Below are 17,951 nucleotides of genomic sequence, written 5' to 3' on the forward strand. Positions count from 1 at the left end.
ACATCAATGTATGCCAGCGAGGCAGAGCTTCCTGCCGGCTGTGGCCGCAACGTAAGGAATGAGTTACCAACAATCTCTAACTCATTTATAAACTATATACCATTTGAACAAATTGGTTTTCAAACTTTTATCTCCCTTATTTGCAGACCTTGCAAGTTTGTCTGGTTTATCTTTAGGAGATTCTACTTTCAACTTTATAGATATGTGGTTGTAAAAACTTATAAAGCCTTACAATAAGCCAGAGACATCTAAACATTATAATTCCATCTTTTCTGAAATATTACTTAAAATAATTTTGGAAAATCTTGTGTTGTATTTTCATTTCTTCTTTGTAAAGTGTATTTATACCTTAAACTTTATTTATTTTTACTAGCTTAAATGTTTTCATTGGAGAATGCATGTAGGCATATATAAGTGGGCATATGGCAAAACTATTACTGTTGCATACACATAATTATATTCAAATTAAAGGCTGGTTAACTTCCCTTGTCCATGAGTATGAATGTTGTGAAATGTTAATAAAAACAATTTAAAAACTGTATCAAGTGTACTGAGATAAAGAAATTACTTTTTTTTTAATCTATTTATTAATTTGTTATAAATGGTATGGCATCTAACCCTGACATACTACAATACTTCCAAAATTTCATCCTTGGCTGCTATGGTTTAGTATTACTAGGCGCATTCCGAGCCCCTACGGGGCCCAAGGCATAAGACCACTTGGAATCTAGCTGCCACAAGGCAGTTTACGGCTGTGGGTATTAAGACCAGCCTTGAAATTTGTATGAAGCGACAGGGGAAAGCATTGTAAACACTAATAATGAAAACGAACCACATCTTTTCCTTACTATACTCAGTTTTTTTTTAAAAAGGGTTTGTCAAAAGCCTAAATATGTATAATAAGTGTATTTTAGCACACACTTTCTCTTTCTCTCTCTCTCCACACACACACATGAAATTTTGTGTTCCTATGCACAGCCTGGAATGACTAGACTCATTGCAGCTACCATTAGATACAACTGTGTAATGAACAACCAACAAATGAGATGTTTACGATATTTATGAATATGTTTTATTCCTCTCTCTCTCTCCCTTGCACCCTTTATCCATACGCACTGACTCAAGTCATCACACACAAAATAGCACACGCACACGCACACGCATACGCATGCATGATCATCAAGCTGTTGCCAAAGCACATCCGCCTCAGCCTTTTTGATCGTGTGCATGTACACTGGAAAAAATATTATTTACGCTGTGACTAGACTTTATTTCAGACAACCCTTTCTACACTCGATATAGTCGATTTAGCAGTAGAGAACATGGATGTTGTGCTCAGTTCGTGCGATATCTTTCAATGACCAAACAAGTCTGTATTTAAAAACGTGAGTATTATATCAGGTGTCTGTTCAAATATTCATTTCACAACTTGCTTTTAATAATACTAATTTATAGGTCTAAGAATAATAATATAAATATAAAAAAATATTTTATGGCAGGGAAGACTATCACTGGTCTCCAACAGATCAGGTGAGTTTGAGTGAACGGACACTGAAACTAATCATTTCGAAAGCTAGTTTCCATTCCGAAAAAACAAAGACAACATAGCCCGTGTTCGCTCTATATGTGCGAGAAACATGGTAGATAGGTATGTACATGTATCTCGCTAAGGTGAGCCGCGAGGACAGAGAAACACTTGCTCTTCATGTTCTCTATGGAGGGCGGTGAAAGGAAGAGCCTAAGCCCTCTATTCTCTTGTCCCTCTCCAATGGATGGCGAATGGTCCCGCTGTCTCTTGGGTAATTTTACGAAAGACCAAGGCTAAGAGTGTAACCTTTATATAAAATCTCGTCAACGATGAACGCACCGACCTAGACCCAGTGTTTAGATGTTCGTGACCAAGAGAATCATGCATCGTCTAATGCAGGGGTGGGCAATTAATTTTCCCAAGGGGCCGCATGAGAAATTGGGATGGTTTTAGAGGGCCAGACTAATATAGTTAAATCTGTTTTACCCAATACTGTATACAGGTAGTCCTCGACTTACGACGTTGATCCGTTCTTAACGCGGCGTTGTAAACCGAATTTCGACGTAAGTCGGATCATACGTTCATACAGTACTGTACCATAATAACAGTACAGTACTGCAAACACTTAGCCTATCCAAACACCTATCCTAACACAGTACCCTACATAATTATCAATAAACATCAGTACAGTAAAATATTGTGCGGTACTGTAAGCTTTGTTATCACTGTCGCTTTCATAGGAGCAGATCCTTTCACATGTTTAAGGATGCGATCTTCATCCTTGATAATCGTAGCGACAGTCGAGCGACTAAGTCCTAATGACCTGCCAGTTTCTGTTGCTGTTTCCCCCTTCTCAGATTACCTTATGACCTCCGCCGCACGTGGAATGAGGATCACGTACAGTTCGACTTACGACGCTAAACGTCGCAAGTCGGAATGAGCGTCGTGTACAGCGTCGTAACCACGAAACGACGTAACTCGAGACCGTCGTAACCCGAGGACTACCTGTATAAAGTATATATACGGGCGGGCGGGCGGGTCGGTCAGAGACAGGAGGGCCGGATGCGGCCCGCGGGCCGGCCTTTGCCCAGGTCTGGTCTAATGGGTATCTGGTGATGCAGAGAAGTTGGGAAACATCAAGTGTAGAAACCCAAAGAAAGGACCATGGTTAGGTAACGCAGAAATAATAGTATGCCTCACCGGTCGAGGTGTAGAGTAGTAACAACCTCAGTCCCTCCGGAACGCTCCTTGTAGGGGTCAGCCAAAACTGTGCTACTAGAGTCAGTTACGCTTTATGATATTTATTTATTTACCCGAGAACTGTAACTAGTAAACATCTTAATCTGTGAACATATGCTACAGTACTGGATTTGCTTGTATGGTCTATTATTTTCAGTTCCATTGATTTAGTACTCTTGCAATATATATATATGTTTCGTGATATCATATTTGGCAGAACATTATAGCAGCTTTTCGACAGTTCCCCAAGCACCGACCAAAATGGCATAGATCTGAAACACATAACAGATATGACAAGTTGAACTTGTGTTGAAAGTATTATAGCGGTGGATTATATATACACTGGACTGAATGGCTAAACTATATTAGATCACTTTCTTTCTTAGCACTACAAAAGTCCTTAAAACAATAAAATACTTAAAAAAATATATATCTATTTCCAGACTAAACCAGAGGCGGGAAAATTAGCAAAGTTTCAGAATTCACTTTATACAGTGTATTGGACAGACAAAGATGACAAATCTTCAGTATGGGTGTAACACTTTTATTTACTTTATTAATTTATGTCGTATTTATATTGTTTATATCGTAATTATATCGAAACTGAGAATGATTTTACAATGATTGCATATCCAGGAATATGCAACTGGCCATGAAGTTTCTGTTTCTCTGTAATATTCAAGATAACAATTAAATCCTGATATAGAGCTACTGTGCAAAATGTTTATTATTTCAGATATCCGTCTGAAGATTTCAAGCGCATTACAATCTGAAAAAAATGGAGCGTTCATCAGCACATAAGTATCTGAAACGAAAATGCATGACCCATATTTTTATTTTGTCTCTGTTTTTGCCACGTGGAGGACATGCAAAAGGTTTGGCAATAAATGAGAATAATATCCTCAAAAAAAAATCAGTCATGCAGGATAATAATATAAGTAAAAATATTTTTTGACGAAATAATTAAATATCTTTATGGAATAAGGTTAACATTACGGCATGATTGGATTTTTTACAATTAAAAACTGAAGTTATTCAATGGTGTATTACTTCTAATTTAAAAACAATGTTGCAACTCTGATGTGAAATGTATTTTCCAGACTTTTCGTAAACTTTTTACTACTTATTCATTTTAGCATCTTCAACGTTTTGCAAAAGCATGCACTTTTAACATTTGATGAACTAGTGGATTTAATTTAAAATTGAGAATATATATATAATTCAAGGTGAAGAATCCAGCTGTGAAGTGACAGGTAATGGAACCTGCGTTCAAAGAATGACGGGTGAGATTAAGGGGGAATTCTTCAAGGAGAAGAGACCCTTTACAGTTTACTACAAGCCCCCAAACGCAGATCAAGGTAAAATGACTTTTTAAACCGACAGAGAGCTTAACGAATACTTTGATAGACAATTTCTTTATTGTCATTAATTTTACATAAGACAGGGAAAGAGTAAACAGAAGTTTGTAGCGGATGATCAATTTTTAAAGCAATCCAGTTTCAAATATCTTAGGTGCAGCTGGCTGTTTTTCCATAAAAAACAGTTTTCATTAATTTAACTTGCTTTAAAATGAGGAAAGCATAGCGGCAAGATATATCTAAAGATGATATTCACGTAATTTTAGCGTTTGAATGGTAATATCAATCTGATTAAACAGCACGGATGAAAGCCGAAGTCCTCGTTTTCTCTTCAGTTCAGACCATTTCCCCAGGCATGCTTTGGGGTCATAGCTCTCCCTCTCATCTATCTTACAAGGACATTTCCACCTAGGAAAGTTTATTTTATACAATCTGTAATGTCTGGTGTGTATACGCACCGCTTTTTTGTGGGAATGTCTCTACGAGATGGCTGCTTCTGAACTTGTTGCAGAAGTTGCTGCATTGTTCAGCTTTGTGTTATCTTATCACTGTCAAGCAACAAGAGAATATGTATGTGATCACGAGATTATTAACAACACGTTTTCGGTCAGCATAAAACCTGGTGTAAGCTGTAAAGAAGGAAACTTTACTTTTTTCATCGAAGGAGGGCAACCCGTCGTTTGTCAGAAAAGTATGTCTACGTAGACATTTTTATTCTTGTGTAGATATGACCATACTTTTAAACAGCTTTATAATCATGTTTTCCTAATCTCTATTTCCCAATTGCCCATGTTTCAAATTTTACTGTATTAAAATGTTCATTTATGTGTCGTGCACAGTCTGTTCATGTCTTAATTTTTTTCCCCAAATAGACTGATCAATTGGTAATTTTTTATATCAGTGTTCGACTGGTAAATATTACGATCCTTCTTGTGGCTAGCAAGAGAAGCTAAATAAAGAAGTGTTAGAAGATTTTAGAAGATTAACTCACAAAAACACCTGCACAAATATCTCCCATCTATCTTAAACCGATGCTGCTATTTGTGACGATACCCTTCACAACTTCATTTACTTTTTTTAGTTTTTTTTTTTCATCGCCAAATGGGGAGTGAAGATCAGATAATGTTTAAGCAATTAATATGATATACAGCAACGCCATATTTTTGTCAGTAAGGTTTAGGACATGGTAAAGAAACAAAACCAATTATCTAAACTTCAAACTTATATCGAGAATAGAAGACTGAAGAATATCTGAATCGATGCCCCACCCCTGCAAGTAATAATGAGAAACCGAAACCTAGATTTTCACAATCACATCTTGGTTTGGTTTTCTTTTTCTTTTTTGCAGTTAAGTCGGAACAAACTACCGTTGACACTAAATGAGAGGAACGTAATCATAAAATTTAAAAAGGAAACTTTGTTGAAAGAACATAAACTGGTTGCGATTTGGAGTTGTAACACATTTTGTTTCAAACTTATATTCTAGAACACAATTCAATGTTGATAGTGTACTTTAGTTAACTGAAAAATACAAGGCAGCATATATTCTTTTCATAATTAATAAACTCGTGCTTAAAGGCAGATGCCAATATTGCTCGTAAATAAAAGTGCTACCGTTTTTTTTTTTTTTTTTGTTTTTTTGCGAAAATAAAAGCTGTACCAGATCACACTACAAACCAACGTGAAAGAAAAGAGGATGCTAGTAAGAAAGGTCCAGAATGGTTATACTCACGTTTTTCACTAGGCAAGTATTTTTACGGTCTATTTACAGTAAACATTATGTTTCTGATCTGTTTTCTTTACCACTTGTAAAAAGTTGTATAAAATTATAGCATAAACTTACTTATATCAGTGTTAAGTGCTGGGCAATAATTGCCCATATCTATTTGTTGATAAACTTAAATAAAGACAGAATTACCCATACAGTATATCTAGGTACTTTATTTTGTAACCTCATACTTTACTGCTGATTGTGTATTTTTCTTTTATAGGGACACTATATGATCAGTCTGAATAATTTTACAGAAATATTCTGCACCAATATTTGCTTCGCAATTTAAAAAATATTTATTTAGATGTATACACAGAATTTCATAAATTTTATCATAACATGCATAATTGGTTTGGGTATTTTGTATCTATAAACAGTTAGAGCCGCGGTTCTCAAACGGTGGGGCGCGCCCCCTGTGCGGGGGGGGGGGGCGGCGTGCTTACAAGGGGGGCGCGAAGGTGGTCATTTTTTAAAGTTTCTTATACCGGTATTAGTGAAATTAGTTTACATTGCTGGCTAAGGGGGGCGCGCGGACGTACCTTTGTACGTCAGGGGGGCTTTGTTGTTGGTGGTGGTGGTTGGTGTTTAATGCCGTGCCAGCAACTAGGGCTATATCAAGGCAGTAAAAATATTTTTTAAGTTTAAAGGTTTTGGGGTAAATCGTCTCAAATCAATTATCTTTAAAAACAAATCAACATAGTGAGTGAACAAGGTGTAAAAGAAAAATGAAGTGTAAGAAGGGTGATGAAGCTCAAAAAGGCCACCAACTCACCAGGAATTAAGTGAGAAATATCAGAATGTAAAAACTTAAATTTGATTATATAGTCCTATTCTTTTTAAAAAGGTAAAGATTGCCGCCGATGGGACGGACCTAAATAATAGAGAATTTGCTGTAAAAAACTGCAGAAACTTTCAGGGGGGGGGGGGGCGGGGGCGTCACAAAGTAAAAGGTTGAGAACCGCTGAGTTAGAGTGTCTTCTGTCGTTTCTGCCTGCGTGTGTGTGTGTGTGTAACACTTTATGATTCCATTACAGAAAATTCTAATGCTAGGTTACCATCCAGCACAAGGGTACCTTAGCCAATATTTAGCACTATTTATTATAAACTTTTCACTTATTTTCTTTCAACACAGTGAAAGTTTTTTTATGTTTTGTTGATGTTTTAAAGAATGAAAATTGTTTTGGATGACTAATCAGATTTAAATGGTGTTTAGATGTATGAATTTGTGAGTCTGTTGTACTGTGTGTATGAGAGGGAGGGAGAGAGACACCATAATCTTTTCCATTAGAGTGATTAGACGAACGTACGTGTAACATAATTTTTTTTTCAGACAAAACGTCCAATATTGTGACTGTTAGTGTCATGGCTGTTATAAGTGGATGTGCTGCACTAGCTGCTTCTTTTATAATAATAATTCATCGGTAAGTTTATTTGAACGATTTAGTTTACTTAAATACACTTGAGTTCATTAAAGTAATGAAACAGAATGTTACATTATCAGACAGCTTTCTTTTTTGTCTAGCAAAATTTGCGCAAAGATTGATAAGAAATGGAATTGCTCTAATAGAATGCCTTTCACACATGTGGCTCTGTTGTGATACTACACTATCATTACAGTTCTCTATTTCCGATTACACAAATCGTAGAATGGAGTAACATTTTTAAAGTATCATCAATAACAATGCAAGTTACCAAAAACTTCGATGACATAATCCTGTGTCATTTCCTTCTAACCTCTCTCATTTAATAGTCGCATAAATTAAAATAATTAAAAGTGTTAATCGATTTTCCTCATGAAATACCATTACAATCTTGTATTTTAAAATTTGGAAAAAATGTCGACCAGCTTATAAGGCAAGGATTCTTCTATTTCAGTCATGAATCAAAGGAATTTGTCAAGAATCACTTTGGAGACTATATTCCCTTGATTAAAAAGACAAAAAGAAAAGAACATAATATCTCAATATCATCAAAATACAAAGCTGCTACGGCCGTAAGTATTCACTTTTCACAAAGAAGTATTGTTCTAGTTACAGGTTAACTTTAATAATACATTGAAATTACTTTTAAGAAATAATAATTTTCATTTACCAAACATGACATTTTGCCTTCAATATTACTTTGTCTAATACTATGCTTTTAATGAATAAACATTGTCTATTTTATTGTAAGATGATTAATTTATAATAATAAAATGAAAGTATTATTTCATTGAATAGTGTTTAATTGTTTATGCTTTCTAGTCACAGTCCACTTCCGAATATATGTATATGTTTCAGTAACGCTATTCTGTTTTGCTATTTTGAGTGGATATGTACAGATTTTAAGACTTGCGATATAGATATAAGTGTAAGCCTAAATGAATTGGATGTATTCAGTTTATGTACTTTATTTAAAGCCTCTAGTAATGTTCTCTGTAAAGAGATGTTCTCATTAATCCTTGGCAGACAAAACAATTTCCTGAAAAGGATAAGTACAGATATTTTGTTTTGGTATTTTTCTGAGGGTATTATCATGCGCAAACTATATGTAATATACTTCCCCAAAGCATTCATGCATATCAGTAATCATTTACAAATATTTTCGACATAAACATTTTGTCCAAATTATGTGTTATTAAAATTGCATTATATATATAATTTTTGTTTTTCCCAGGAACATGCCGAAATCTGAACTGGAAGCGCGGTTTTGCACGAAGCCTGCGATTGAATTCTAAATCCTGCAGGGCAAAAATATACCAAGTAACCTCTGAATTTGAGCATTTTGATTGATGTGATTGGTGTCATTTACCACATTCTGTTGCTATTTGGCAGAGATGTGCGTGTAACTTCAAATGAAAACTATTTCTGAGCTACAGCATATTTCTCGTAATCAAACGCCACCAAACAAACTTTATGAACTTACCTTTGACAAAGGTGCCACAAATCGTTTTTTTTTTTTTATATCAGTGATTTTCTCTTCATTGCTCTACTTGTATTCTGTTGGCTTGTTGCAGGTTCAGCTTATTTTATCAGATAAATTATAAAAGTTTTTTATAATATCTTTTCCTGAAAGCTGAATGTATAGTTTAAAATTAACACTGAAAGTTACAACAGCGCTTGTACACGATTTCTTAAGGTCTAGTGCTATTTCAATAGAAAGATTTTCAACAACTTGACATCTCGAGAGAAAACTATCAGAGATTTTGCAACACAGCACCAAGGTTAATACTAACGATCCACGTTGGTTTTATTATTATTTTTGTTGTTATAATTATTTTTCATTATTTTGTTTAGAAATTTACAAAAATAATTTACAGTTCAGTGATCAACTTCTATAATTATTTAATAAACACTCAGTTTCCAAACATTGCAGAATAGAAATTCGATGAAAGAATGACAATAAAAGAAAGATGGAATGCAAAATGTCTTTCTAAGTTTGAATGGACGGCATAAACAAAAAACATAAATGTGATTAATATACTTTGATGTTTTGTCTATACTTATGTTTGTCAGAGAATAGAAAATCAAGCAAGCAAACCATCTTTGTATGTATCGGTTGTTTTGTCCAAATATACTTTCACTCAGTTTAATTATCACAGGCGTGCATGTGCATATGATGAATAGAAGGCAGCAAATATGTTATTAAACTTCGTGAGAACTATGCTTTTTTTTAAATATCAATATATTGTTCATATATAAAATATTTTCAGTAAGCGTCATCTCCCTTTATGCCCCTTCTGCCCATATACACACGAGAATGCAAAAAGCAAGTAAATAAAGTCACTTTAAAATTCTCAACAGAAAAGACAATGTTGCAGTTGCTGCTGGTGCCGAAGAAGAAGATGATGACAATTACTACGATAATCGATGATCTATTACCATGTTACTGTTTTCTAGTGACTGCTCACGAACAGTCTTTTTGCCATCTAGTCTCTGTTGGTTTTCTTGTGAGAAGAAAAACTCTTTGTACTACTTCATTCAGTGTCGGTTGGTAAACACATGCCAATGAGTGTGAATAGTAACCTATGTGTGAGCAACTAGTGTAGTAGGTATGTTGGACACAGTCGTTGCGATCTGTCATCTATTTTCCAGAGTCTCTAATTACTTGTCCCTTCCACCCAGCATTCTAGTCTTCTATCAGTCAGGTTTTGTTTGGTTTTTGATTTTTTCTTTTTTTTCTTTTTTTTTTTTTTTTTTGTCTTTTAAATACCCACTGACTAAAGGTACAGTAAAAAGTAGACCCTTAAAAGTAAACTGCATGGCTCACTAAGTAGGCTCACACACTGCCGCATAATGAAAGCATGACAAGCATTTCCTTATGAAGCATCACCATCGTTCATTAAATACAAACAGATTTGTATGTGCGTCCAGTAAGAAAAACTTTACTAAAACTAAAACGTGTGCTAAATTCGTATACAAAGAGGTCGGCTGTTGGAATATCCATGAAATGACTACATTTGAAAGTTAAACATTTAAGCATTACTTGAAATCAGGGAAGAATCTGTATGTTTCCTAAAAGCGTTTCGTTTAAAGTATACACATTCTTCTCGATCCAATTTTATCTGGGGTGGCTTCTTAGAGAGCTTCTTATCAGGCTAAATTTTGACATTAACCATCAATATTTTAATGCTCAGTGAATAACAAATATTACCACAATCTTATGTAATAAAGAAGAAATATAGTGTGGGCAAATCCTGATGCTGACTTCTCTACTCCCGCCAAAAGTCGACCTGTGTGGCTGTCAACTCATAGAATGAAACCTGGACCCTGGCCTGAAAAGCCGGCACGATGGAAGGCTGCACTATCTTGTTTCTGTGCCACTCACAGCGATACAAACTAGATGAAAAGGGATTCTGCCATGAAGTTGGATCCCTTACCAGATCATCAAAGACTCCCTACCATATCTGTCCTGCTCCCTAATGCAATGACATCGACACTTCATTCTCCTGTGAGTAACTGTCGTTACACAAAGTAGTTTCGAATACTAATACACTTGTGATCCAGAGAGAAGGCTTAATTTATCTTAACAATTATCTCTGCATGTCCATCTAGTCCTTTTTATGTCCGTATACACTTGGTAGAGTCAATGTCCAATGTAAGACTTGTGGTGTGCAGGACCGTCTATCAAGTATTTCAATTTGGTTATAAGGAAGTAGATAGCAGCTTGTGTCCGGTTAAGATAACACGTTTCATCTCTTATAGGTCATTGTCCAGCCATCTGTACCACTCCAACATGTCTCCATTTCATATGACATTCTTTTTTATCCCATTTCAAGCGATCGTTTGCTTACACGACGAAAAATGTAAGTTTTGTTTCTTCTGTCAGGATAACAGCATAAGAAATCGGTAGCTTTTATTTCAATCTATCAATACGAGCGGAGAAAGTCGCTTGTAAAAAATGGATAAGATGAGAAACTGTCTAAAAGATGAAAATGACTTAGATTATTTACAGTACCATAGTAAACAAAATGCTATGAAAGTAATGCATTTTTCATACAATTTATACCATGTAAAAGACTTCAACTTCTCCATTTCAGATATATTTTATGACTTTTTTGGTCGGTGATGTGGGTTTTATCAACCAGACGCGTTTGAGGTGTTCTGAGTAGATGGTGCGGCTTTCAAATCTTGTCTAAGGTCTCTTTATTGGCATCGCTATGTATATAAAACTCTGAAACTGGCATAAATACATTTTAATCTGTTCATGTTTTTTTGTGTTTCTGTAAAAGCTAGACTGTTTTATTAGAAATCATTTTCAAAATGTAGATGAATTGTGTCTGAGAAGACATGTTTAATTATTGTTCTTCCCATCGTGAAGCAGACATTAAACCTAGCTACCTGTCACTATATTATTATCGGTTACTCGTAACCAGTTTTAAAACCCAGGAAGCGAGACTTTATTTTCAAGAATGTTTTTTTCAGGTGCAAAACTTACTCTTAACGACCTTGAGGAAGGCATTTTGTCGATTTTCGAAAACACCTTTGCCAATGTGACGTTCGAGTTAGATGCCTCAGCCTGCAAGGACCAGAATATGTTGTTTACAATAACAACACAAACAAGAACGATAGATGGTAGCATAGAGTACGATGGATCCATTACATCTATCTTTAAAGGTGCATGCATCGCCACACACGGGACTTCAGTTCGCTGCGTTACTCCAACAGGACCAGGAGAACTTTACAGAGTAGTGAACAGGTCTCACGTGCAGATTGAATGGCAATGGAAGTGGATAGACAAGGTTTCCGGTAACTTTCTATTAGCGCAAAAAGAGCTGAAACTGAACATTTTGTGTAAGTATTGTCTCTTCATAGCAGTAATCTTTTAGTCTTTGTGTTATTGTGACCTTTCTTGTCTTTTGTGTTCTAACACTATTCAATTTCTGTTTTTGCATTTTGCTATCTTTCTCACCATCCCTTTTCATCTCTCTCACAGAAAAAAAAATGAAGTATGTATAAAGTTGTTGAAATCACACTGTGAGTTTGTCTTCCACTTTAATTTTTGAGCAAGCGTTATTTGTTTCTTCATCAGTTCATTCATTTATGTGTTGGTGTATTTGATATGTTGATTTATTCAATCATTGATGTACACATATATGCCCTAATACACGTTTGCTAAGACCATATTGGTTAAATTCCACGTTTACTGCTTTCAGAATACTTCTAATATTCCTATTTCATAACTTTTGTTTTGCCTACAGACCCTCCGTCTGTCTCAAGTCTGACAGTCAATGGACATGAAGTTAATGGAAGTCATCTCATTAACGAGGGTCAGGTCAACATTTCTTGCTCATTTGACACAGGGAACCCACACTCCAATTTTCTTCTGGTGGATAAAAACGGGAAGGAAATGAACTCTTCGAGATTGGAAGAATATCTTAACTATTCACTGTCAGTCCATTGTAAAGACGACTGGCCGACATTACAATGCCAAGGTGTTGGCTCGAAAGAGAACAGATCTGTGTCCTTTCTTGTAAAATGTAAGAAGGAAGTAAAACACTTTTATCCAAGTAGTACTGGAGTGTTTAATTTTGTATTAGCAACAACTCAGAAGCAGCCTTTAGGAGAAAGTAGTGGTGGTAGTGGCTGTCGTGCAGAAACGTTTTTATGGAAGTCATATATATCATCTAATATATTTTTATAGTTTTTATTATATGTATGTACATGATTTAGTTTTGGGTAAATAATTTTAAACAAGACATTGTTTGTTTGTTTGTTTGTTTGTTATGACCATGTAATAGAAAATAATAGAAAATGTGTAAATTTTATAAATTTTGTTGGTAGTATACGAAAGAAAGAATTAAAACTTGTGGATCTTTCAGATTTCTTTAGTGAACGAGGTTATGAACATGCTTTTGAACTTTTATCTTAAAAAATATTTTAAATATGTATTTGCTTTATATAGTTTTTATATAGGTGAGATTAAAACAATATTGAAGTAAATGAAAATTTGAGATAAACAAACAAGTCAATGTCAACAGTTGACTGTTGCAGGTCGTCCTCAGTTTGTGGACAAACATCCGAAAGTGATCAACGATGAAAAATGGGTTTTTAACATCAGGGCTCATACAACAGAGATCAAGAGTTGTTTCTTGACCTCGTCGCCGTTAGACGTGAACTTTGTCAGGGAAGTAAACTGCACCCTGACTGGTGACCCACCTGATCTGTTGTTGACCGTTGAACTTGAGAAGGAAGACGATAAGAAGGAAGGAAGCTGGACGCTAAATCTTGGGAACGAAATGGGCCTTTCAAACACATTGGTCTATAGCACACCCTCTCGTAAGTATTGATAAACTTCTTGTCATAATAATTAGTCGTCTACAACAAAACAAAGCTCCTCTTTTATTGTGAATGAAAGATTTTTTTAGCCTCGTAAGTTTTCAGAATACAGCTGAATCAACTTATACGACGTGACCAAGAAATTAAAAGTCAACTTTAACAATTTTTTTAACAGACGGGTAGTGTGAGCCTCCATGTCTCATTGTTCCTGTGATAACAGTACCTTTTCTCTGCATCATGTTTCTCACATTACACTTGGCTCCAAAGTTTGTCAACAGCAGACATTGGTACCGCCAGATCCAACACCAGAAGGAGGATGCAGGTTAACCCCTGCTACCTCTACTGTGAAGATACTGCAACTGCCGAGTCTTTGACTGCAAAAATGTAACATTTGAATCTTTAGGGTCGCTTCCAGGCACTTCTGTGCTTCTTTTACAACCTGCTTAGTATACTTCATAACAGAAACCATATGTAACATACAAGAAATGTGATGTTTGAAATCTTCAGTGCTATATGAAAATTTACAGAATAAAGTCACGAAGAATTTTGTCTTCATTACATGGTCTCTGCCTGACATTGTTGTAAAGTTAAAAAATATCAGCGTCTTTCCTTATATTTGGTAAAGAAGGATTACCTTTCCTACCTCGAAACTCCGGTACCAGCAGCTTTCTTTCCACATCATTGTAATTAATCGCATAAATAAAGCTGCTCATTAAGCGACACTAAATACCAAACGGGATCTTCTTTTTAGTATTAAACTTTGGCGGTTGCGATCACCGAAAATTCCTTTTCGTGTTTCTCGGTCGTGTCACATTCTCCAAGCCAAAGAACGATGAATAAATATTCATGCAATGGACGCACAGCCTGTGATTCTCCAGAAACTTTCAAGTTGTTGGAAGGTCTGCGATATTTGCGTCGAAATGTTCGAGCATGAATTAAGGTGTTCAAGTTCCGAGGTACCACACTTTTTTTGGTCATAAATGGAGTAATGTTGTGGTTTTTAGAATCATTTTATACGAGTATATTGACAAGTTATGTGACGTAAACTGTTTTGGTAAAAAAGGACTCGATCGAAGTTTTAAGCCTGGCACAAAGAATATAGAATGAATATCATATTTTCTGGATGACATTTGATATAACTTAGACGAAGTTAAGTCTATCTGTATGAGTTCTTGCGTGTTAGGATGTGTTTGTTTATACTTGCAGACCAACCAACGGTCAAAACTCTCACCGTTGACAGACATGGGATGATACTCACCTCATAAACGAAGGACAGAGGGGTCAGACTTTCCTGCTCATTTGAGAAAGGACGCTCTCTTGCAATTTTCTGCTGCTCAAGAAAAAGTTTGCCTTTTTTTTGTTCTGCTTTTATTGCTGCAGGTCTTCTTCAATTCGTCAAGTAATCTGTGAAAATCCTCACCTCTTCAGTTGACAAAGATGTAGAATTTCACGTTAACGCTTACACAACAACTGTCACTGTATGATGTTTGACATCATCTTCGTCATACAATAACACTCAAAGATAAGTCAACTGCTCTTTAAGTGGTAACCCTCTTGATCTTGTCTTATTCGTTTGGCTTGACAATAAAGACAGCAGCATTTAAGGATAATTTCAACTCTTCACTGTGAAAGAGATTCTGCGAACAGATCATTAAGCCTTAGTAAATATTCAAGTAAGTACAGTAGATGAGATTTTATATAGCAAATACCCATCTTTGGTGCCATAATGTATACAAAATATAAGCAAAATGTAAGTAGTAGATTAGGTATGAGAAAAATAGGCAATGAAAGTCAATGTATACAAACCCTAAACATGTCTTTGCAATACATATTGCCATAATAGTTTTCAAAGATAACTGAGCAATAATCATAATTAGAGTGACAAATATAGAAAATAGAAGCAAGTTTTCTTGTGTATTCTAACCTGCAGCTGTAATATCAAAATTATTATGTTTGAAGGCTTGAAATGTACATGTAATCCTAAACAAACAGTAGGGTGTGTGCGCACACACACACACACATAACATTCAGGATCCCATAATTTAAGTAATTTCAGAACACTCATACAATTTTTTACTGTTTAATTACCTTCCATAACTTTGGAAAATGTCTGCAATTGAGAGAGGAATGACAGACTGTTAATATAAATGTCAAGGTCGACAGTCTTAGCCTGGAGTGTAAAGTTCGTGCTTTTATTTTCAAATTCAGGTCTGACTTGGTTCAAATTAGTTTAAATTAGGTTAATTAGGTAAATTTAAAGCACACTCACCCCATAGAATCAAATGATTAGATTCCTAAAATTTTCAGCATCACTAAATTATTAAGAACACCCACTTTTGAAAAGCTTAGTATAGTGAGTATACTTGACTGGAGAAGTGCAAGAGTTTGCAAAAATGTTATTTAATTAATACTCCCTATCTCTAGAAACAAGCACCATAATTTTGTGATGACTTACATACAGCTTCACCCAATCATTAATAATAATCTAAACTTATAATGTGCAGCATCATGACCAAGATACAGCAAGGTACATATAGGCACAATCAAAAGAATAAAGGTAAAGCAAGCAATGGATCAAGGTATTATGGGATATAGGTACTGTAAACATTGTGAGATGGAGTCATTACATGATGGTTAGCACGACAGACAGTATTGCAGATGACTGAAGAATATATTAACTATGGTAATTCAGATGTAGTACTTTGTAAGCAGATATATGTTTCAGAGAGTGTTTGAATTTAGCTTTAGAGTCCAAGAGGTAGCGGCACAAAAGGAGAAGGTCTATTGTCCGTATGTGAGTGTCTTTGTGGGAAAGAAGGATAAAATGTGGGAGTCTGGTGAGGAGCAAAGGTTTTAGGCAGGGGTTTGGACAGACAAGATTTCAGTAGTGGGGAGAATAGCCTTCAATGAATCCATTGCATTAAGAAAAAAGTGCACCGCACTTTGATAGACCTTTAAAAATAATGTATTTCTTATTTTAATGGTTAATAATGCTGTCCCTAATACTTTAAACGTAATAGTATAAATGTCTACAAAGAGCAGTCCTCCATAAATGGTATTCACAGTCCATCTTTGTTCAAAACAGAAATAGACAATAATGATTTATTGACAATTCTGACAGTAACAGGTTGCTAATAACAGTGGCATAGAAACCAGAGGGACAAGACGGAGCAGCACCCCCTGAGAGGAAGCTAGAATGTTCCTACACTACTAAATATTATTAGTTATGCCAAGTAAAGTTTTACTAAGTAACCTTAATTAGCCCAGAATTGTAAGTCATAATTGTCAATTTCTGCAATTCCCATTAGTATATATATACCTTAATCACCTTTCTGGGCCTCTACTACAAAGCTACTCTATTAGAAACCCAGCTGATGACTTAGATGCAAACATTCCCGTGCACACCATGTGCAAACATATATTCAGTCCGCACATTGTATAGAAACAGATTTATAAGTATATAAAGGATCATTACCAATACTTCCTTAATGTAAATCACAAAATATATATTTTATTTGAAAAGAAATTGCTTCTTGAAATATTTTTATGGACTAAGTGGAAGCAAATTAAGTTATTTTCTGATTGTCTCCCTTCAACCACAGGGTTTGTAGACTTGCCTACAATTTCATTTGCAGACATTCCACTTCCACAAAAACGGGAAGCTTGCACCATGTTTTGTATACAGCTAACTTAAAAAAAATCGTAAGTGCCATAATAATCTTCATGCAGAAAATATTATTTAAAACTATTCTTTTTGATCTGCTTTCAGGTAACATTTTATTTCAACATAATGTGTTACTCTTTTTCTTTTCTAACTTATGTGTGACACTATAATTATTGTTGCTCAATAATCATGCATATTCACAAAAATGCTTGTTTAACTGTTTTAACTGTTTTAAACAACGCATGCATAGACATGTGAACAATGGCTATGGAGAACTGAAAACTGTGTGCATTGATACACAATTGTCTCACTAAAAATGTTAGCCTATTAAGACATCACATATCACATATTAGTACTCACATAATTAAAGGGTACCTATGAAGCTAGGTAAATATCAAATGATTAATCAAATGATTAATGAGTTTATCTTACGTTAAATTATTCATTTTACATTTTTTCCTATTACATGCCATACAATATTATCTCACGTTGAGACTTATTGTCTCCCTTTACCTGCACACCATGTAAACTTTACTGCTTTATGTGTTGGTAGAGTCTAGAGCAGACCTGGGCAAAGCCCGGCCCGCGGGCCGGATCCGGCCCGCCTCCTGTCTCTGACCTGCCCGCCCGCTGG

General features: G+C 35.3%; 1 protein-coding gene across 1 annotated transcript; it reads left to right on the forward strand.

Annotated features, from left to right (window-relative positions):
• The first annotated feature begins 1,261 nt into the window (after window positions 1–1,261).
• LOC112569642 lies at window positions 1,262–17,944 on the forward strand. The gene is made up of 11 exons (XM_025247495.1): window positions 1,262–1,385; window positions 3,504–3,642; window positions 3,994–4,125; window positions 4,637–4,816; window positions 7,227–7,317; window positions 7,772–7,889; window positions 8,552–11,180; window positions 11,800–12,168; window positions 12,576–12,854; window positions 13,369–13,653; window positions 13,829–17,944. The coding sequence occupies exons 7-11, from the start codon at window positions 10,964–10,966 to the stop codon at window positions 13,834–13,836; spliced, it is 1,158 nt and encodes a 385-aa protein (XP_025103280.1). The 5' UTR covers window positions 1,262–1,385; window positions 3,504–3,642; window positions 3,994–4,125; window positions 4,637–4,816; window positions 7,227–7,317; window positions 7,772–7,889; window positions 8,552–10,963; the 3' UTR covers window positions 13,837–17,944.
• Window positions 17,945–17,951: the final 7 nt, after the last annotated feature.

The sequence above is a fragment of the Pomacea canaliculata genome, linkage group LG7, assembly GCF_003073045.1.
Source record: "Pomacea canaliculata isolate SZHN2017 linkage group LG7, ASM307304v1, whole genome shotgun sequence".
In the NCBI taxonomy this organism is placed as follows: Eukaryota; Metazoa; Mollusca; class Gastropoda; order Architaenioglossa; family Ampullariidae; genus Pomacea; species Pomacea canaliculata.

Excerpts from the sequence above, each read along its gene's own strand:
- LOC112569642 (XM_025247495.1), top strand. The coding sequence starts at position 10,964 with ATGTCCAATGTAAGACTTGTGGTGTGCAGGACCGTCTATCAAGTATTT. Across the intron at positions 12,169-12,575 it reads GCTGAAACTGAACATTTTGT|ACCCTCCGTCTGTCTCAAGT; the intron begins GTAAGTATTGTC and ends TTTTGCCTACAG. Across the intron at positions 12,855-13,368 it reads TGTGTCCTTTCTTGTAAAAT|GTCGTCCTCAGTTTGTGGAC; the intron begins GTAAGAAGGAAG and ends TGACTGTTGCAG.